Source organism: Colletes gigas, unplaced genomic scaffold (assembly GCF_013123115.1).
Source record: "Colletes gigas isolate AHSC1104 unplaced genomic scaffold, ASM1312311v1 Colletes_gigas_Sc00003, whole genome shotgun sequence".
NCBI lineage: Eukaryota > Metazoa > Arthropoda > Insecta > Hymenoptera > Colletidae > Colletes > Colletes gigas.
Window position 1 is genome coordinate 932,463 of NW_025106632.1, and position 22,557 is coordinate 955,019.

Here is a 22,557-nt window from a genome sequence, read left to right on the forward strand (position 1 = left end):
AGAATCGTAAGCGATATTTCATTACAGAATTTGTAACAGACATGCCTTTATTGTTATTTGTTACCCCGTAAGTCTTTCCCACGAGCATGGCGGAATTAAGGGGCCATTCTACCTTGCAGGCACGAAACATAGATGTTTCTTTGTGATTTTTTTTTACGGGCTATTAAAGAGCGATTAATTCTAGGTTTTGTGGATATATTTATTATATATTTAGCTGTGTTTATGAATTTTTGGAACGCATAATATCTATTTACTACGCTGTTTTTGTTGATCAACGAACAACAGTTTTTATAAATGGCGCCAAGTTATCCGAAATCTAAATACCAACGATGTTCTTAATGTAGATAAGTTTGGTTATTGCATGAACTAGGATCTTTTCAAAAATATGAAAAATGGCACAATGGCAGCTATTTTACGAAAAAAAAAAGGAAAATTTTCATATATTCGACTGTTTTTTGTTAATAAAAGAAGTATTGTATACAGGGTATTCAGCCACCCATGAGAAAAATTTTAATGAGGGATTCTAGAGGGCAAAATAAGACGAAAATCAAGTATACCAATTTGTTGATGGAGGCTTCGTTAAAAAGTTATTAACAATTAAATTTAAAAATTTCATATCGTTCTGGAAAAATTATTTTCGAATCCGAGGGTCAATTACAATCATTTTTGGTGAATACACATACCACCGAAATCCTATCCACTTTCGAGAAAAAAAATCGAGAAGGTGTTGAAAGTTTTCGGCGAAAAAAAATTTTTCAAATCGTTCTGAAAAAAATATTTTCGGTTGCGGGGGTCAATTACAATCAGTTTTTGTCATTAGACATACCCTCGAAATATTGCGCATTTTCGAGAAAAAAATTCGAGTGTGTACTGAAATTTTTAGATGAAATTAAAATATTTAAAATCACGCTAAAAAAATTATATTTAGTTACAGAGGTCAATTATAATCAGTTTTTGTCATTAGACATACCCCCGAAATCCTACGCACTTTCGAGAAAAAAATTCCATACCGAAAATCTAATTAGGTGCCTAAATTCGACGAAAAAAAAATTCGAATCGTTCTGAAAAAATTATTTTCCATTGCAGGGGTCAATTACAATCAGTTTTTGTCATTAGACATACCCTCGAAATATTGCGCATTTTCAAGAAAAAAATTCGATTAGGTACTGAAATTATTCGACAAAATTGAAAAATTACAAATCGTTGTGGAAAAATTATTTTCGATTGCGGGGGTCAATTACAATCATTCTTTATCATTACACATACCCCCGATATCCTACGCACTTTCGAGAAAAAAATTCCTTACCGAAAATCTAATCGGGTGCCTAAATTCGACGAAAAAAAAATTTCGAATCTTTCTGAAAAAATTATTTTCGGTTGCGGGGATCAATTGCAATCAGTTTTTGTCATTAGACATACCCACGAAATCCTGCTCACTTTCGAGAAAAAAAATAGAGAATGTGTGAAATTATTCGAGAAAATTAAAAAATTACAAATCGTCGTGGAAAAATTATTTGACCGAAATAATAACAAAGCCATCTTAATCCAATAAAATGAAGCAAACGAAAAAAATGATATAAGAAGTAGGAAACAGGTACTTACAACTTAAAAATTTTCTAAGTACATATTACACAGAATTTTCATTTGGTAAATCACTCTTTATTTACAGAGCATCGTTTCTCAAATAGATTAAGTAGGCCACTTGAGCAAAGTAACTTAACATGGTACTTAATTACTCGATATATCCTTCGCGATTCGTCGAGTTACAAATTGCTTAAATTTATTATTTCTCGAAAATGTCTTTTGCTAATAGAAGACTATATTCAAACGTATGGTTTGTTTCGAATAGAGTCCAATAATTAACGACTAACGTGGACTGCTATCCGATTAGAGCTTACTTAATTTTATGATTAAATTTGTACAAATTGTTGCGTTACGTTACGTGTGTATGTGCGTGCATATATGCAAAATATAAACGGCTTATTCGTTCTGCAGTTTGTGAAAAAAAATAGTTACACGAACTTTTCAATAACTTTTTTCGTTAATGATGTCTAATTGACGTTATCGATATTCCTATATTTTTCTTTTTACCGAAGTATGTTTACTAGATTCATTACTTTTTTCAATTTCCCAACTGATTACGGTTTAATTATGCCTACATTATTCTATAACATTCCAGATAATAACTTCTTGCTCGACGCTTTAACAAACTATTAACCTACCTCATACGAGGATCAAAAGTATTATTTAATAAAATGTTTCGCTCTTTAATATTAAAATTGAACATTACTTGTCTACTTGATACATACTTCGGCTTATAATTAATGATATTTCATACTTTTAACATTAATGAAGTAATAAAAATTAACAAAATATTTGGAGTAACTCTCAGTTCTGAATATAATAATATACAACTAATAACGATAAAAACATTCGCACTTATATCAATAAAAATATTCAAAGTATCACTCGTCGCTATTGTCAATAATATAATAACTCGAAATATATCGATATGTATACGAAAATTATGAGAACAATTCACTGGAAGATATGAATTATGAATTTAACGTTAAAAACGCTATTACTTCTCTATCGTACAAAATATAGTATGATATGTATACCAAAAAATTGCACGTATAACTAATAACGTTCATCGCGATTAGTTTGTTCGCGTGACTAGAACTAATATCACGAACAATAACAGGAATCATTTCGTATATTGTCAACACATTGAAACGATATACAGGGTGTGAACGATAACTTTGGCAAAAATCATAGGGTAAGTAGAGGGCCCCATAGGCAAGTATTTCAAGCATGGGAACCCGTGTTGAAAATATATTTTCTTTACATATATACGTTATATTATTAAATAAAAAGGGGCTCATTTATTTGACAACCAAATTCCTCCCACATTTAGCTCCTGATGGATAGAAAACCCATCGTACTGGAAACTGTTTCTTTTGAGGTGGGTCGGTCGTGTAGGTGACAAAGATGACAAACATTGAAAGTTTTACGATGAACAACGTAAACATTTGTGGCGTCGCCTCCCATGCTTGCCACCAGAGGGGTAGCGCTCTCACAAGCGCTCGACCGACCCCTCCGTTGCTATACATATATACACGCCTCGAACGACTTCCCAATATCCCAGTCGTCTAAGGCGGGGCCTGCTAGAAAGCCTTACTGATGAGTCCACTAGCGCCCCCTACTTTCCTTTTCTGCCCTCCTACTATTCTCACGAGATCCCTACCCGCAGCGAAGGCAGCGAAGCAGCGCCACACATTTAATGAAATCATGGTCAAGAAACAAACTAAAAAAAGTTTGCCTACCCATCAGGCGCCGAAAGACCAAAATTAAAGATCGCCGTAATTCTTTACTGGTGCAATTCCCATGCTCAAAATACTTGCCTATGGGACACCTCTACTTACCCTATGATTTCTGCCAAAGTTTATCGTTTACACCCTGAAAAAAATACATCGAGTCGCATAAGAACGGATGGTAAACGAACGTAAAAGAGTATCATTAATTATTCGTTGAATTACTCGTCGTGCAAGCTAACGGTATCTGCAAGCGCGTGACGTATTAGAAATTGACTATGTTTTTACTGGACTATCTTCGATATGTATTCACTTATCGCATTGTTCTCACAACCAACCGAAATCCATCCCTGTCAATTGATAGAAACGTTGGTTGAACGGACGATAAAAATCTCTCAATCGTTGTATGGCTACGGGGTCTATGTAAGGATGACTACGACCCTTGCTCTTACCTTAAAATCACACATTTTTGTTAAAGAGAAACCTAAGCAATTGCACTACAAAATTACGCTCTCAATGCTCTCAAGCCATGCATATTAAGTCATACATTTGGTACTCTCTAAGCGTAAATATCCCTACTGGTTCAAACCAATTCTCTATTCATGGTTCTGTCATCCATGAACACTATAATACAATAGAACTTGATTTCAAACTCTCGAGACTGCAAAAGTAGTTCTGACTCGAAGCAATGGTTATAAATAGACTACGGATCTTCATGCAAATTCATATTTTTATTAATACAATTAATTAAATCGGAGCTTTGTAGAGGGTTGTCTCGACCCCTAAATACAATAATTCGTATCTTACTTTAAATATTTCTTAAATGCATAGACATCCGCAGTCTAGTTACCAATCATTTTCTTTGGATATTAAAATAATCTGTGAAAGAATTTATTACTTATTACTGTTGATATAGACTCACCAAGGCAATGGGGTGTAGGACGTTCCTCGGATTTGAGCAGACAAGGGAATCCCTTGGTGGCGTTGAAATAAAAGTGTTTCTCGCAGATGACTCTCTTCAGGCCTAAGAAATCCTGCACCCTCGTGATCTCGGCTACAGGGTCGACGATCAGTCTCTCGCCCGAGACGAACAAAAACTGCGACAGCGAGAAGTATTGGAGCCACCTTTCCAGGTGTCGCGCGTACACCCCGATTTTCAGTGGCACCCACGACGTGTCCACGATCTTCGAACCATTTAGGAACGCCAGGTCCTCGAATCTCGGCATGTTCGCTCGTTTGCTGCTCACTTGCGTGTAATCGGATATCGCGCGTGTAACGGGGTCCCTCACCACAAGAATTAACCTCATCGTCGGATTCATGCGTTGAACTCTCCGCGGTACTTCGTTCGTCACGAAGTAAGATGGCGTCTTCTCCATCGTGATCTGCGTGGCCAACGTCGGAGGCATTCGGTGCCTGCAAAACGTTGCAAACAGAATGTTTATTTCTTTATTTTTTTTATTTTAATTAATTGAAACGTGTTACACACCTGTACCAATGAAATCCCTTGACGTAATGATGATCGAAAAAATGCACCTCAGAGCCAGCGGCTCGAATAGCGGGATGCAACCTCAGAAACTCTAACAATGCCCTAGTCCCGCCCTTCTTGACACCGATTATCAGTGCAGTTGGCAATTGTTTGCTGGGCATTAAACCTTGTTGCTTCAAGACCTGATATTTTTGCAAGATTCCTGAGCTTCCTTTAACGCTGTTGTTGCCTGTCCAAAGCGATACCACTTGGAGTTTCGATACCTTTGAATGTTTCGATTGGACATTGTTTATCAAAGAGGGTTCCTTCGTATAGAGATGGTCCAGATACTGATTGTGCGTGTGCGTAGACGAAACGGAATTTCTGGGTTTTTGCAAGGTCGGTTTACCAGACAGGCCAGCGAGGAGCAACGAATTGTCGATTAGAAAGATCCAGATGAGAATTACCAAAAAGAAGGCTGGAACCAAGATCTTTTTCGACCAAGGCCCTTTTCTGAGCTCCATCCTGAACTTAAGAATCGTCGTACTTTACTGGCATCCTGGATTCCATTCTATCACGCTTTCAATCTTCCACTTCCATACTGATATGTTAGAATAGATATCTGTGTGTCTGTCGTATCTATAAAAAATTACAGTTATTTGTTTTCGATGCATTTAATTGAGTCTTTGTCTCCCCAGTTAACATATCTTTTATCATAACTTTTGAACAAATCTCTAAACATCTCTAAACAATCCAAAAAAATCGTTAAAATCGGTGACACCCTGTATATCGACGCTCGTATTACAGCAATAATAGTTTACGGTGAATACAAAATGTATTTCGACGTTACAATGCCAACGTTACGCGCAATACGTATTTAAACGATGAACGTAAATTGTACACGCTTCTATTCTATTCCGTCAATTTGAAAACGGTACGAACGTTCAAGCGTCTAAATTGTCGTGTTATTACGCCACGTAATGACAATGGTAATAATAGCTAATAATATGCTGTTCGAAATAATTATGTTAATATTTCGTCCACGGTTCTAGGTAACAAAGAAATGTCGGAATCGACAACAATTACCGTGCCTCGAAATTGGAGTATTATTATCTAGAAATTGGAGCAGTTAAAATATTCCATGCTAATTTAATGATATAAACATTTGAGTGGGTAAAATAATTGTTGTAATAAATTACAAAACGTCGAAACTAAAAGAAACCATTTTGTTTTTATCTTCTTCGATCTGTAATAATAACCTTACATATGTAAAACATTTTACGTTGCAGAAAAAAACGCATGCTCGTGACACAGAAAATGACAATGAATGAAATGAGTATTTATCTCGTGTGAAATGTAATAGGATATAAATTATTATAGAAACTGTTTGTATGTTTGTTGTATCAACTTACCTCCATGCCGCGGTGTGTTCGAAGCGCACGTTAATTTTGCATGGCGCACATGATCACGATCAGACGTTGCTCTCGCTTCTTTCGGCAAGTGAACGCAAGGGTATGCGATTTCGGTTAAAAGAACTGCACATTTAACGCATTATCAGGTGGCGCGTTCGTAACAATCGATAACGCGGAGCGAGTAGAAGGGAGAAATGGTGTATAACGCGAGGCGTTATCGATGTGATTTTCATAGCTACCGAACCGCATTACGAGAAGTTAAATTAATCCTCATCCTTGTCAGGCACAGTATGTTTCGGTTGAATTTAAATATAAAACATTTGTCGATCGCATCGCGCGCTATAAACGTTTCCCTCTCGTGTTGTTCTCCAACATAGCTGCGTGGTCTCGAGTGACAGAGAGCACGACGATGGCGCCACTCGTTAACGCGGGGGAAATGAGAACTTAAACGGAAAGCAGTTTAGATCTTATGATAATCAAGTGCACGAGCACAGTTGGACATCGAAATAATTTTTTCGTGAAACGATTAAACTCGAGATACGAAAAATTAAGAAATACTTTCGTACGTTATAAAACGTTGTCTGGAAAATATTCGGTATCAAATATCGAGCACCGGTACGATTGAAGTAATGGAGTACGTTGGGCATTAGTAATCTATACAATTCGTATTTAATCAGAAAAATCGTTTAATTACATAGTATCTTATATTCAGTGTCATAGTATAAACAATTGTTAATAATGGTATTACATAATTACAAATATTTACAGACGATCGTATTATTAAACTTATTTTGATCGTTTAATTTATGAGTCAAACTGTAAATAATATAAGGTTACATTAAACCATAAATAACATAGACGATAGCTTTTCCTCGAATTCTTGTGTATTTATTCATTTCTGACAATGGATTTTTAAACACTCTAAGTTGTACTCGTAACTTAAAATAAATTAAAGTTACTTGTAATATTAATAGGATATTAAACGGTCTTAACTTTCGTTAGGAACGTTTAAAATAACATAACGATTTATTCTTCGATGATAGTCGTACGGAAGCGCCGTACTGGCATTTAACACTGCCGCGAAGTACGACAGGTTGCACCGGCAACTCCACACACTTTACAATCGTCGTCCAAACAGTTGGATCGATGTTAGTTGTGCAAATTATTAACTGGACTGATTGTTACGTCTGTGACGCTAACGACTTACATACTACTTCTTACGTGTAGTACTGCTGAATGCTCGGTTTCTTAATATAAATCAAATTAAAAGTACGATAAAATATATATAAATATTTTTTTTTAAATTATCTTCCGAATAGTATGTATGAATTTCCGAAAAGTATTATTTTTCGTTCATAAAGTAAAATTCTTTTTCACATTTTCCCACAACATTCGGTAAATATTAAATACAAAAATTCTTATCTAGATACAAATTTCAAATAACGAATAAAAGATGAGCTTTGACTCTTTATTTGTTGAATATAAATTATAATTAGAGATATACGATCATATGATGTTTCACGTTAAACGAAAGAAAGCTTAACCAAATGATTGTTTGAATCGTTGGAAATTAATAACTATAGAGAGTTTTTATTCGAATAAAATTCTGCTGTCGCTGATAACCAGCCTAGGACGCCCCCTAAAGCTTGGCGCCCTGTGCCGGTGCCTGTTTGGCCTATGGCTAGATTCGGCCCTGGTCATCTGTGTGCGTGTACGTGTACTCGCGCTTCTTGGTAGCGACATTAATTAATTAGATGTAGAAAAGAAACGTAAACCGTGTAACGATAGTTGGGAAGGTTGTTACGTACGAGTTGGGAACGCAACGATTGCAGGGAGTATGGTAGGAAAGAAATCGATCGTACGAAAACGGTTCCGGGAAAAGAAAATTCCAAGAGATGAATGAATGACGGCGCGTCAACTAGATACAGGACTGCTCGCGGCAAGGGCATAGGCCATGCGGCCCGTTGATTGGCCGGCCTTTGAAGGGGCAAGTTTGGGCAGGGGCCGCGAGAGTGCGCGTCCCGCGCGCGCACTCGTGTTAGATCTCGATGGCGACCAAGATGTGCCTGAGAGACGAGCCGCGAAATGCATAGTCGAACCGTGCCCGATTTCCCGTGACTTCATCGTGGTTTCTGTTTACTCGATGCGACCGGGAAACACTTTGCATGCCTTCCGCGTGTCAAGTCGGCCTCATTACTCCGCGGGATCCGTGCGGTGTGTATTTTTCTTCGAGAGTGTGGTGCGTGTGTGCGTCGTGTCCAAGTGTCGAGAGTTCACGCCGAATCATCATCGTCGCTAGGAGAGAGCGAGAAAGTAAGGACGAGAAAGAGAGCTACGATGTGTCTGCGTTTCGGCTCGTACCATTTCTCGATCAAGAGTTGACATTTTCGAGCATGGAACGTCGGTCTCGCCGAAGAGACGCATCGTCATCACAGCATTAGCAAATACAAGCACTGTCGGATATACCGAGTAAGTCCACTGCCGTCTTTTCTCTTTCGAGAGCACCCGATTCCTTTCTTAAAATCCCTCTCCCTCTTTGCTCGCTCGTTCGCTCGATCCTTTTCTCGCCAACGTTCTTCCAGGCCCTTCTCTTATTCCGTTTCTTCTCCGCCGCCTCTTTTTCCTTCTTCCCTCCTATTTTCTTCCTTATCCACCACCTTCTTCGTTGGCCTCTTCCTTTCTCGTCTATCGTTTCTTCCTGCCACAGGACCGACCGTATTACGCTTCGAACCGTTCACGATCAAAACCAGCGACGTTCGGTTTCCTAACGTCTAACGAACCTCCGTGAAAAAAAAATAACGGACGTCGGATGTCCTCGTGCGTAACATCGAAAAATCATTCACTCGAAAATACACTGTAATGTTTACGCGTCTCGAGCTCGTTTTATTTATCTCTTACTCTATCGCCGGCTCTTTCACTCTTTTTCCCCAGATTTTTATTTCCTTCTGCTCCCTCTTCCTTTCGTTTTCGCTCCGTCTCTTTCTCGTCGCCCTCGTGCCCCGTCCTGTCTCTCTTTTCTCTCCTCTCCACCTTTTTCTTTCACCGAGATCAACTCTCTTTCCCTCTCCGTTCCCTCTCTTTTACTCTGCTTCCAGCTACGAGAGGCTTTGCGCGTCTCGGGGAACGTGTATTCACGAATCGAGCTCTCTTTCTTGACGTGCCCGTACCTACCGCCGGAACGCAGCCGTGCATTTTCTTCTCGAGTCGTTCCGCCAGCTTTTCTGCCAGTCGCAGTTTCGTTTCTCTCTTCGTGCCCTACCTTTTTTTCCCCTCTCGAGCCACGGCGATCGTTCCGGTTCCACATCCGTTCGTTTTTTCCTCCATTTTCATACCCCTGTCGCTACATGTGCTCTATCTTTATCAAAACAATACATATGTCACGCTATAAGTCCACGACTCTGACAATCGTGAATATCAATTAACGATTTTATAAATTATTCAGTAAAACCAATACAGTCGTTCGAGTTGTCGTGAATCTCCCGTTACGATGCTTTCCTCCATAATTGACGACAATTCGAAATAAATGCAACGAATAATTAAGACACCATTATATCTTAGACACTCGAGGATGCTAGGTAGCTTTTATACGAAAAGTGCTCCGTTCGGAAGGGTAAATCCGACAGAGGGACCGAGTCTTTTGTTTCTCGAATGTCATTGGTCCTTGAAACTTCAAGGTCGCCTTCATTATAAAACCATCTATTTCGTAATTTTATTATGTACTTCGATTACACACGCTTTTCTATCGCTTTTGGAGAGTCGTTTCTTATTGACGTTTAATCAGTCACTGCTTTAAAAAAATATAATATATGTATATTGGAATAAATTACTTACGCCACCTGTCAAAGTAAACACGATGTTTCTTCCATAGTTAATGCGATACAATGCTAAATGAAAATCTCAACTTTTGGTTTCGTGACTCGGAGCACTTTCATAATAACCGGCTCATATAATGCCCGCTGTCCATGAATATTTAAACGGGTCGAGAATGAGCAATCAAGATGGTAGATTTAAAAGTTGCGCACTGTTTTTTCTTTTTTTTTTTTCAAATAAATAATTCATTCCGTTACTCTCGTTCGTTGGTCATTATCCGAATAAAGGCTGACTCACACTGTCCGTCGAAACATTCTTCAATGGATTTTGCGTGTAGGTATTTACATTGCCCGTCACCGTTCCGACCGGCGGCCCCTTTGAAGATTGTCTTGACAGATAGTCGACGAACGGTTGCCTGACGGATAGTGTGAATCAGCCTCAAGATTGTGCCCAACGCTGATGTGAACCAACTTCGATTAATGTTTCGAGTTATTATTGCGTTTCGAATTTCCAATTAGCCCGGGCACAAAGTAATACTCGGACTCTTACATTTTTTCTGCCTCGTAGAACGATCGGTGGTACCAGTTTTTTATTCACAAAAAACAAAGTTATTATTATTAAGCTCCGTGTAAAGGCGGAAATGGCTGAATCGCGGACCTGTTGAAACGAAATATCAAAAGTGTCTCGGACCGCAAAGGATTAATTTCTCTTTGAACGCCTTCTTTGAATCTTTTGGACGTAATATGATTAAACAAAATTTTTTTTTCGAGTACACTCGTAAATGTTCGATTGCACCCAGGTTTGGCGAGGAGTTGGATCCATAATGTGTGGACAATTATGAAACAATTACAATGTTTTTAACGCCATCTTTTACATTTTTTTTCAAACTCTGTAAATACTTACCGTTCTAGAATTTCTTGACCATAAATAATTTACGTAAATGGGAATTCGGAAGAAAAATCATAGCTTCTAAACTAGTCAATTTTCGACCTAACACCTCTTACACTTTTTTGAAGAGAACACAAAGATGCATCGATTGATACACAAAAATTATACATTTTTGTTAAAAAAAAGTTGAAACTACCTTGATTTTTTGTCGAATAAAAATAGTTTTGCTAATTTTTACTATTTCAATTTTTTGTTAAGCGATTGCTGTATAACTTTTGTTGGAAAAGTTGAAATAGATTTCCAACCGTATAGTGTTTCATTGATATTGCAAGTTTGGAGGTGTGTTAACGCGACCATAAATAAAAATAGTATTTCTTGACCATATAGTAAGGTAACTTCTCGTAATCGCAAAATTAATTTTAGCTGAACCGTTCGGGGACTCGAAGCGCTGTATTTTTATCATTACGATTCTTTTGTTCCATCCTTTGAGCTCTGCTAACCAATTAGGTTTGCGCGCATATTTTCAAAACATCCATAATTAACGTAATTCTTTGAGAAGAATGGAAGGTGGAACCGGTTGTACGCGTAAAAAATGAATCTGGAGATCTATTGAAATTTCTATAAGAACACCCATGATTTAGTATCAAAAGTTTACATCTATTCTATAAATATTAAATCGAAGAAATAGAAATCCATTATTTTTCACCTAGATCGCTGTTGTGATATATATATCTCGTAAAATTGAGACTTGTGGTCGTTGGAAAAATGGCATTTCGTATTAAAAAAAATTCTTTTACAGTTTTTTGATCGATTCAGTTGTGAGTTACAGCGAGAAAAATGCAAGATGGCTGACATTGTGAGTGGTGTTTATGGTCTCGATACTGTCACAACCAATCACGTGCAATTTTGGTTTCGTCGATTCTGTTCCCAAATTTTCGATGTTAAAGATGCACCTTTCATCGTCGAAAATATCGATAAAATCGTGGAAATGATCGAAGTAGACCACCATGTTAGCAGTCCACAAAACAGTTTTAAACCATTTGCATAAAGCTGGATTGAAAAAGAAGCTCGAATTGACGGAAAAAAAACACGAAGCCTTGATCAAATGGAACGAAATCGAATATCAACAAATTCTAAAACAAAACGGTACATATTTCACCCAAGTCTCGAAATAAACGTGAAAATAATGGATTTCTTTCTCCTCGACCTAATATATGCAAGTAACGAAAATTCGAGCGTTTCGGAAAAATCGAGCCTCTCGATGTTCGAACAGGTTTCGATGGTCTCGATAGACCAAGTCTCAGCTGTGCTCAAAATTCGAATGCTTGGGTATTGCGGCTACTCGAAGAGCGCCCGCTAATTAACCGCGCGGGTAGAATTGAAAAATAATATCCGCGTTGATTTATTTCGAGCCGAGGCGTTTCGATCGTACGTCGCAATGCGTCTCGTTTGAGATGGTAATGGATGTTAATAACCACCACCGTTGCAGGAACTCATACATGGTAAATGGTAGCGGGGTTACACATTCGGGGGTTACTGTCTGGTTGCGTGCACAACCTTGGCAGAGCGAATGGACGTCAGTGGTAGTTGATAGAAGTGGAGGTGGTGATGAGATGACTGTGAGGGTTCAAGTAGAAAGGGAATAGAGTTCAGAAGCGGTCGCTTTGATGTAGACACGCTCCACACTTCACGCCAATAAACCTCTACGGTTAAGGTTTCTTCAAGCTTTCTCGATATTGTCATCCTCGCCTTTGGTCTTCCGCGTACAATGGAACATCGGTTGCTCCAGAACTTTTCGACTCTTTTTTACTCGCCGACCTATAACCAAGGACAGTATTATGCACGAAAAAAAAATTTCAAATCGTTTTTACAAAAAAAGAATATTTTTACAACAATTAAATTATTGTATGTGTATGTATCAAGGAAACCAATTTTTCTTCGACCAAATAATTAGCTTCGATTAAATAGTATTCATTTTTTTGATTTTGTTGATTTGCAAAGGGTACCAAGACAAGTATCAGAAACATTTTTTTGAACCTGGCCTTAGCTGTTAGGGGTAAAATCGACCCTCAAATAATAGGCAGAAATTTCCCTGTTTGTACTTCCCTTGAAGCCTAGGCAAATTATGGCAAAATTTAATGGATTACTATGTTCTATGATACTAAAAAAGAAACACGAACGAACTAATTGCATAATTTAATAATCGAATGTAAGGAAAAATGTGCGAGGATTGCATGGCGCTGGGGGTGTGTTGTGTCTTCCTGACCCTTCGTTTGTCACGTCTAACAAGCCTCTTTGAACAACAGCCCTCCCTTTTCTGAAATGATCGGCAATAAAGCGAAAGCTCTTACCAGTCACTCACGGCACACGCGAGGGAGCAATGCAGGGAAATAAGAGTTAAGAATAACAGAAGATGAAGGAACCGGGGCGACGACGGGGACATTACAGGCAAAAAGCTTTGTAAAGTCAAAGAACATCGATTTAGAGATTCTCGTAAGGGGACTCTTTGATATCAAAATGAGAGAACGCGAAGTTTCCCCTGTGCTTTAACCACACCGAGCACGTGGTATCAAACGGCACGATCACAAATGGTCCCGCCCACTCTTCCGATCTTCGGTTCGCGCTAGGGGATTCCCACAACCGTGTGTGCCACGACAACAGGGGGGATGGGGGGAGGGAGTGGCTCATGCGTTGCTCCCTTTCATACAGGGTGGCTCACTTAACCCTATGACCTGGAATAACTCTTTAAATCCTCCAATCATTGTTTCAAAGGACAGTCTTCCGTTTGATTTCAAAGACCGTTTGACGCAAACACTCGTATTCTTTTGTAACGTTACTTTTACTGCACAAAGTGTACGCGGTGCCCCCTATCGCTGGAATTACAAATGGTTTCGGTACTTGAACCGATGATAGCAGAAATCTTCAACGAGGAACAGTTTTTTTGCGATTCGGTAGGGATCGCTTAAAAGGCATACTGCATGAACATGGTCATTTTTCAAGGTCACTTAAAGAAGCACTATATTATTTATTCTAGTGTAAGCTCTATTACACTTTACTAATTATATTAGTAAAAATATATTTTGTGCAACATATTATAATATAAATGATTAAAAACGTACTGTTACTCTTTCTAGTTTAGTGGAAGACATAACTGCCTGACGAGTAGTCTTCTTATTCTACTTGTTAAATTGGCTGAGTTTTATTAACGTTTAAATTTAATTTTAACCCTGTTCACGATAGAAATCTTTCACGTTAATTTTCACAATATAGTACATATATTCAAAATCATGAAAGATGAAAATAAAAAAAAGTTGAACGACGTTTGTAAAGTTAGACTTTTATTTTTGTTTGGGATGCTCTTGGCTTAAACGGATTAGGGTTTTAAAAGATGTCGAAAGTAAAAGGGGGGGGGTGATCGAATAGGGGACGGTTTAGGATATTTCGGTGCAAAACACGGAAGTTAGGGTGACTCGAGGGCACAGACGACACTGCATTTTCGAACAAGGGTAACACAGTGTTTCCGTGTTCGTGTTCGTAGAGAATTGGATCATGAAAAATCGAATAAAAAGTGATAGAATCGATCATAAAATTCTATGATGTTCGACGCGACCTGAAACAAAAAAAAAAAAAACAGAGATTCGTGTGCTCGGTGGAACTCGATTCGAAACGTGTTGTCGATAGTGTTTTATAGGCTTCGATTCTCCGAAGTTCCCCGAGCGTTTCGAATATCGCGATTTAATCTACTTTTTGCGCATTATACGTTGCCCGAATTGTTTTCCAGGTATCGGCGAAAGAGATGTGTTATTTCGTTAAATGATAGGCTCATAGCATGAAAGCACCGTGTTTGCGTAGTAATTTTAACGAAATGAGTAGTTTAGTGTGCGACGCACGTGTTGAATCGTGTCTCGCATGCCTATATCAAAGCTAAACAGGGTAAAAGGCGAAATAAACGCGAAACATATTATGATAAGAGAAAAAGAAAGTGTGCCGCGAGAAGTGGTAGTGGGGGGAGAGGGGAGGGGATTGTTAGAGAAGACAAGTGAAAGAAGATAAAGGGGGCGCCGAAATGGTACCGCGTTTGATCCATCATCTCCTTGTCTGTGTGCAATAATTGTCTCCATTGTCTGTAGTACTGTTCTCACTGTTTGCTCCCCACCATTCGCCCGTTTTCGTTCCTCCACTACCACCCTTTTGTCATTCAGTTTCTCAGTGTCGTTGCATCGGTTGTTTCAATTTGTACGTCAATCTCTTACGCGACCAAGAGGGCACCTGGTATCGGTGCACGTCCTGCTCACGCGACGACTACTCTAAAACGGAATATATCTACATGCGATTATATTAGGTTGTGTAAAAAGTTCATTCGCGTTATTCCAGAAGAATTGTTAAATACTGTTAACTTTTCTATAAAACTTACTTGATCGTCCACGTACTGTTACGGACGAAAGCTTAAGACGACTACGTTTAGAAACATTATTTACATTAGAATTACAATGGAATTGCTCCCCAAATATTCATGTGCATAAGGCATCGGTGGTTTCTTTCATAATGTCCAGAAACTGAAATCTGTTCACAGTGTCATTAATTCTCCGAGTTAGTCATGGATCGTTTCGTGGGGATGACGCCCACATCGTCATATTTTTGTCACGATGCTTCGATGCCCCAACAGTGTATTCTAGATCAAGATCTGTTACGATTTGGGTAGTTTAAATGGGTAAAAGATAAATATTTTTATCGAGACTATCGACGATCGTGGTATACGGTATGAGAATCTAAATTGTGTATTTCTTGGTACACAAATATCATAATCCTTTTACTGTTATTTTATTTTGCGTGTCAAGTTTTTGTCTATGCCGATAATTTAGCGACACACTGCATATTTCGCTACTGTATTGGGTGATGCTCCGTGTCGCTTAAGGGGTCATTCTACTTTCTTAGGCTAGAAAAATACATGTTTCTTTGTAATTTTTTTTTTGTGGGCTATTAAAGAGCGATTAATTCCAGATTTTGTGGATATATTTATTATATATTTAACTATATTTACGAATTTTTGCAACGCATAATATCTATTGATTACGCTGTTTTTGTTGATCAACGAACAAAACTTTTTACGAACGATGCTCGACTACGTATGTGATATCTTGCAAACAAGTTACCCGAAATCCAAAAACCAACGATATTCTTAATGTAGATGAGTGTGGTTATAGCATGAACTAGGATCTTTTCAAAAAAACAAAAAATGGCAAAATAACAGCTATTTTACGAAAAAATACTGAATATTTTCATATATTCGGTTGCTTTTTTGTTAATAAAAGAAGAAGTATTGTATACAAGGATTCTAGATGCCAAAATAAGACGAAAATCAAGAATACCAATTTGTTGATGGAGGCTTCGTTAAAAAGTTATTAACAATTAAATTTAAAAATTTCAAATCGTTCTGGAAAAATTATTTTCGTTTGCGGGGGTCAATTACAATCAGTTTTTGTCATTAGACATAATCACGAAATCCTGCCCACTTTCGAGAAAAAAAATAGAGAAGGTGTGAAACTATTCGAGAAAATTAAAAAATTACAAATCTTTGTGAAAAAATTATTTTCGTTTGCGGGGGTCAATTACAATCAGTTTTTGTCATTAGACATACCCACGAAATCCTGCCCACTTTCGAGAAAAAAAATAGCGAAGGTGTGAAATTATTCGAGAAAATTAAAAAATTACAAATCTTTGTGAAAAAATTATTTTCGTTTGCGGGGGTCAATTACAATCAGTTTTTGTCATTAGACATACCCACGAAATCCTGCCCACTTTCGAGAAAAAAAATAGCGAAGGTGTGAAATTATTCGACAAAATTAAAAAATTACAAATCTTTGTGGAAAAATTATTTTCGGTTGCGAGGTTCAATTGCAGTCATTTTTGGTGAATAGACATACCCTCGAAATCCTACCCATTTTCGAGAAAAAAATTCAGTACGAGCGGAACTTTAAACGTGTATAACTTTTTAACGAAGCCTCCATCAACAAATTGGTATTCTTGATTTTTGTCTTATTTTGGCCTTTCGAATCCCCCATTAAATTTGTTCCCAGGGGTGGCCGAACACCTTGTATAGTTTCATCGTTGAAAAAAGCATATAAATATCAATTTTATCGAGAGAGAGTGTCTCCTTATGAATTATAAGTTTATGAATTTGACTCGATTAACTGTCGAAAAAGTATTCCATTTTACGCAATTATCCTAGTTCATGCTTTAGGGAGACCAGTTCTAAAGATACTGCATAAATTCGATGTTGATATCTTGAATAGTTTTCATCTTATTGTCTACACAGTGCCGGAAAATGTGATTTCGAGAAAAACAGCTTTAAAGTTTCATGTTCAGTTATTATACCTGCGCGTGGTGCATTTCAGCAGGCTATAACTTCGTTAGTTTTTCAAATTTCAATTCAATATTTGGTAGATATATTTTCGAGACTACATACTAAAAGAAAACACAAAAAAAATATTCGATTTTTTCAATTCCACAAAATAGAAAGGCGTCGAATCAATACAATAACAAAGAATAAGCAATCGTCTTACGGTACAAAGAATTTCTAAACGCGAAACGGAGGGAAACGTATCGGAAAATTGTACGACACGCGTGATGATCGATTGGGTGAAAATTAATCGTCGTAAATCGAACGTAAAATCGTCGCCGTGACGGGAAAAGGAACGGGGCTCGGTTGAGTCTAGTTACGCGTATAAGGAAAGGGGAGCAAGGGGGTGGTACAGAGGGGGAGTACGTCTGTATTGTCGCGAATGAGACGAAGGGGGAGAGAAGAAAGCGAAAAAGATAAACAGAGTCCATTAGGCCGTGCATGCGACGGGCAAAGAGCGCAGACAATGAGGGTCAAAGGCGCCACTTCTCTTGCCACGTTTTTAGCTGGGCGATCTTCATTCTTTGAGGACTTTGTTCCGCTACCGTGGACCCACGGGAAATTCTCTCCGTCCGAAGAGGCCGATCAAACAGTCATGAGTATTACCTTCAGGAAGCTCCGTCGCGTATCGTCTTTATCCGCTTACCGGGGGAAAACGTTTTGCATAACCGTCGATCGTCGATCGTGCTAACTAATTTTTCGGTACAGACGGACGCGACTAACCCTTACGACTTCGTGCGTCGTTCGCGATCGCTCTTCGAACAGATGTCGCGATCCCCTCGATCCCCGGAAATGCTCAACCACGTGCAACAATATAGGAAACGTGTCCCCTGCTCCAAATATGCTCGATACTCTATTTATTAACACTAGAAAGACTGAAACTTAGTATACACCTATATTGCCCAAAAGCAGTCAAAATGACTGTATTGCGAAGGAATAACCAATGTGTAGAGAAATTTGTTTAAAATTAATTTTCAATATTATGAATTTAGGGCGCAAAAGAAATGAAATAAACAACTTGTTGGAACAAGTATCACTGCGTAAAGATTCGAATAACAAGTACTACTTTAGCTTGTGGAAGTTTTGGAATTTTTAATTGAAATAAAATGGAAACCAAACGAAAATAATCTAATATTGTTTTGATGACTCTAGCACATAAATCAGACTGTATCTCGCGAATAACACGAACGATGTTTGCTTCGAGATCACGAACAGTTTGTGAATCGTCAGAACAAACAAGAGACTTAAAATATCTCGTTCTTCCTTATATTCGTAACTGAGCAAAACCAAGAAAAACCATACATACCGTCCATACTCCGGTTAGCATTTTAATATTTCTGTTTCCAAAGCGAGAACACGCGAGTTTATTTACATGCACCGTTTCGCGATAACGATACCCCGCGCAGTGTTCAGAAGTTTTTCGCACGCTATTAACATATATATTTATAGAACAAACGAACTCTCATAGAATTAGTTCTCTGTGTTCGTCCAGCGTTAAAAGATTCAGAACTTTTTCGACACTCGGAGAGTATTTCAAGCCCGTGGAAGAAACACCGTTTTATAATTGCAAAAGGAAAAGGAACGAATTAGGGGGGGAGGGGTTAAAGAAAGAAAAATGATTTCCATCCAGGTTAGGAACACGGGAGTCATTGAATTATGCGCATACCGAAGCGTGGTTCAAATACACGGCGCTCCCGTGTTCGTGTTCGTGTTCGTGCTCGTGCGCGCGCATTAAATAAAATATCACCCCTTAGGATATTTCTAAGAAGCGTATGCGTATATTCGATAAGAAAAGGCAATGCAAGAAAGTATGACCGGGGTGGTGTTTCTTTTTCTGTCTCGAACGACGACTCAGCGCGGCATGCTCGAGCGAATCGAATCGCGCTCTCGGCACGGTTCTATCCCTCGGGCTTGTACAACGATCCCGTTAACGAACGACGCCATTAAGGGCGCATTAACATATAATTTTCCGCGAGAAATTATAGGCGACTCGGCTGAGTTGGCTCGCACGGTGTTTATTATACACCGGTACCAAGAGCAACAGAGTGCCCAGGCGTGCACTGTCGTGATCGAAGCGGGACCGAGCGCGGCGAGAGAGAGAAGGTGGATTTTAACCGGGGCGATGTGTTGGTGCATTCATGCGAATCCATATTGAGAGGCCAGAACGCGCGTACGTGTGTGCGGGATCGCGTGCGGCGGCAAGATCAAACGGAGATTCTCCTTCTCTCGTACCCTCTCATCGTAATTCTCCCTCTTCTTTCCCCTCCGCGTCGGTTGTCGTCTGTCCCGCTGTTCCCCCCCTCTCTGTCTCTCTCTTTTGGTCTTGCACCCGCCTCGTGCGAGTAGTACCGATGCATCGCTATATAGTTTCTCACATTTGCTCACAAATGGTCTTCTTGCAACTTGTCTTTCTCTGGCCGCCCAGTTTCTCACCGTTTTCCCTCTCTTTTCCTTCGTAATTTCCTGTTCCGCTCGCGGCCTCCGCTTCTTGTTTTTTTTTTTTTAATCACCGTCGTAATAATTTAATCTGCATCAAACTCCTGCCGCGAACTAAGGAAACCAAGACGCGGCGGGGAGCGATACTTTCGTTTTTCCAATTAAAAATATATGGAAATCAGAGACGGGAACGAGTCTTATCTACGCTATCGTACGGAAGTTTGGAAACGGTCGCGAAATTCAGAGTGTACGGAACAGACTCGAAATTATTAATCCTTTGCACTCCGAATTATATTTCAATTTTGTTACCAGCTGCTTCCAACGCCTTTGAGTGAGCCGTTTGTTTTGAAAGTGGCGTTGGATTAAATTTAAAAATATGGATAACAGATGACATAGTAGAACAATGTTATTGGGTTTCCAAGGGTGTCAAATTTATCATCCTAATTAGCATAATTAACATTATCTAAGAAATGATATGTCTTTGATGGCTATGATTAGACTTTCATCTATGAATCTAAACTAAATCAATGAATAGACGTTTTCAATTCTTAAGAAAGCACAAGTCCATGGGAAAAGTCCCTTGAAATCAAAATAAATGTATACACTTTTATGTTATAAAATCAAAAAAATATTCAACTTTTATTCTCTGTTAAATAATTTTGACATTAAAATTAATATTGTTTCGTTAACTATTATTCAGGCTTCTCAAGTTTGGTATGCAGGTGGTATATAATGTAATAAATCCATTAAGTCCTTGTATTTTAGGTTTGTGAGTGATCTCGTTGTTTTGTGTAGTGATGCCAACTTGATATTATTAAAGTTTCTCGGTCTTCCTCGTTACGCTAGTAAATCCAATGTTTCGAATATGTATTATGAATATTTACTCTTTCATCGTCAGTATTTTTTCATTTCACATTGATAATTCAACGAGTACTTTGATAATACTATGCAACAAAATAAAAAAGCTGGGATCCCATAAAAGTTTATTGCACAATATTTTCCATATCCATTTGAAACTCTCGCATTGGGACTTACGCCACTTTCAAAATAAACTTTTTCATCGCTTCATTAACCAGCAAATTTTCGTGTTACAAAATCTTAATGATTTTAAATATATTAGTAACAAGTTGCTTCGGAATGAAAAGATCATGTAAAAATGTAACCATTAAGGTAGCTAACTCGATTCTTTTGGAAAATGGACTTACGCCACTTTCAAAATAAACGGCAAAGTGTTTTGTTTGAAATTTACCTGTTAAAATATCTGTTTTATTTACACTGTTGTTGTGTTTTGTAATTTTCAAGTGTCCTGAGATAAAAATTTACGTCGAATCGCACTCGACATCAATTATTATTCAGGAGCTCCTTCGTCAAGTCTCGTTCGACATTTTTTCAAGTCCAAATCAAACAGATATACAGTTGAAAGTTACAAAATACAACAGTGTAAATAAAACACTTATTTTAACAGGAAAGTTTCAAATAAAACACTTAAAAGCATAGTGGGAGCCGCTGGTAACAAAATTGGAATATAATTTGGAGTGCAAAGGGTTAACAATCTTCTGCTTATGGCAGAGTCAGCGGATTATCTTTTTTTTTTTTCTATTGACCATACTTTTGACGAATCCTCGAAGAAAAAGTCAAGAGGATTTAGATCGAGTGATCGAGGGGGCCATTGTGGGTCTGGATTCAAATATTAAGTAGCAAGTCAAATAAAAATGACGAGCTCCATACTACCATAAAATCGTTATACTTATACTATCGTTATACTTATCGTATATACTATAGTTATAATAATAAAATTTCTCATACAGTTTTATAATATAGAAAGAGAATTATAAAAATGGTTTATGGAACTATCTTAAAATCGTTATTAAAATAATAAAATTTCTCATACAGTTTTGTAATATAGAAAGAGAATTATAAAAATGGTTTATGGAACTCTTATACCTAATCGAGTATTATTATTCACCGTTCTCGTTAAAAAAAACACATTTCTTTTCAACGGTAGAGTTTATTCGACGCAAAACGTCGCGATAAATTCGCGGTTAAAATTGCTAGGCAGGACAAATCAGTGCTTCGGCCTGTAATTTACCCGAAGGCAAGTTTAGCAGTCGCTTGGCAGCGACTTCAATCGGATTTCATTGAACACGAAGTTAAAGAGTCTGGATCGGACAAGGGTTGACTATAGACAGAGGTTTTCCTCGTTCTTCGAGCTTTCTAAACGCGAGTCTTTACGCGTGCGACAAACACGCAATTTGGTCGTTCGATCGATGTTAAACGAATTAAAGTATTCCTACGGCGCGGTTAAAAGATTCACGAAGATACATTTTCCTCGAAACTCGACTCGGTCAGGTTTTGTTATAATAAATCGTTGCTAACTACACCCATGGTAGTTTTAATTAACTCGCCCCCGCGGTGAGTACGTTTAATAAAAATCGTTATTGGGAAACGAATTAAATAAAAAATACACATGTATCGTCGGTAATAAAACTGTGGAACGCTGGATGGCACACCGCTGGCCTCTACATATGTACTTCCGATACGAGCTGTTAATTTCATTAGCGTATAAATATTAATCAAAATTATTTTAAATTATTTAGTATTGATTTTTATTTCTATATTATGTCCATATTTATCACTCGTATTGAATATTTGGACAGAATATTTACGAAAATATCAAAGAACAACTGGAACTCGAAGAAATTTTATCGAATTTGATTTCTTCGATGGACGGTATTATAACTAGACTGCGGATATTTATGCATTTATGGGAAATTTAAATTCTCGAAATACTATAGAATGCCCTTGATGTGACAAAATATAAGAAAATATAAG

General features: G+C 38.0%; 2 protein-coding genes across 3 annotated transcripts in view; one reads left to right on the forward strand and one right to left on the reverse strand.

The window, feature by feature from the left end:
• Window positions 1–3,368: 3,368 nt before the first annotated feature.
• LOC122404657 (heparan sulfate glucosamine 3-O-sulfotransferase 6) lies at window positions 3,369–6,514 on the reverse strand. Its single transcript, XM_043408825.1, has 4 exons — window positions 6,192–6,514; window positions 4,801–5,418; window positions 4,237–4,727; window positions 3,369–3,766 (listed from the first exon to the last, which is right to left on the reverse strand). The coding sequence occupies exons 2-4, from the start codon at window positions 5,301–5,303 to the stop codon at window positions 3,642–3,644; spliced, it is 1,119 nt and encodes a 372-aa protein (XP_043264760.1). The 5' UTR covers window positions 5,304–5,418; window positions 6,192–6,514; the 3' UTR covers window positions 3,369–3,641.
• A 1,736-nt stretch (window positions 6,515–8,250) lies between these two features.
• The window catches only part of LOC122404541 (axin), a 33,329-nt gene continuing 19,022 nt past the window's right edge, over window positions 8,251–22,557 (forward strand). For both annotated transcript variants that reach the window (XM_043408580.1, XM_043408581.1), the window contains exon 1: window positions 8,251–8,660. The gene's annotated coding sequence lies outside the window, so the exon portion shown is untranslated. The remainder of the gene's footprint in view (window positions 8,661–22,557) is intronic.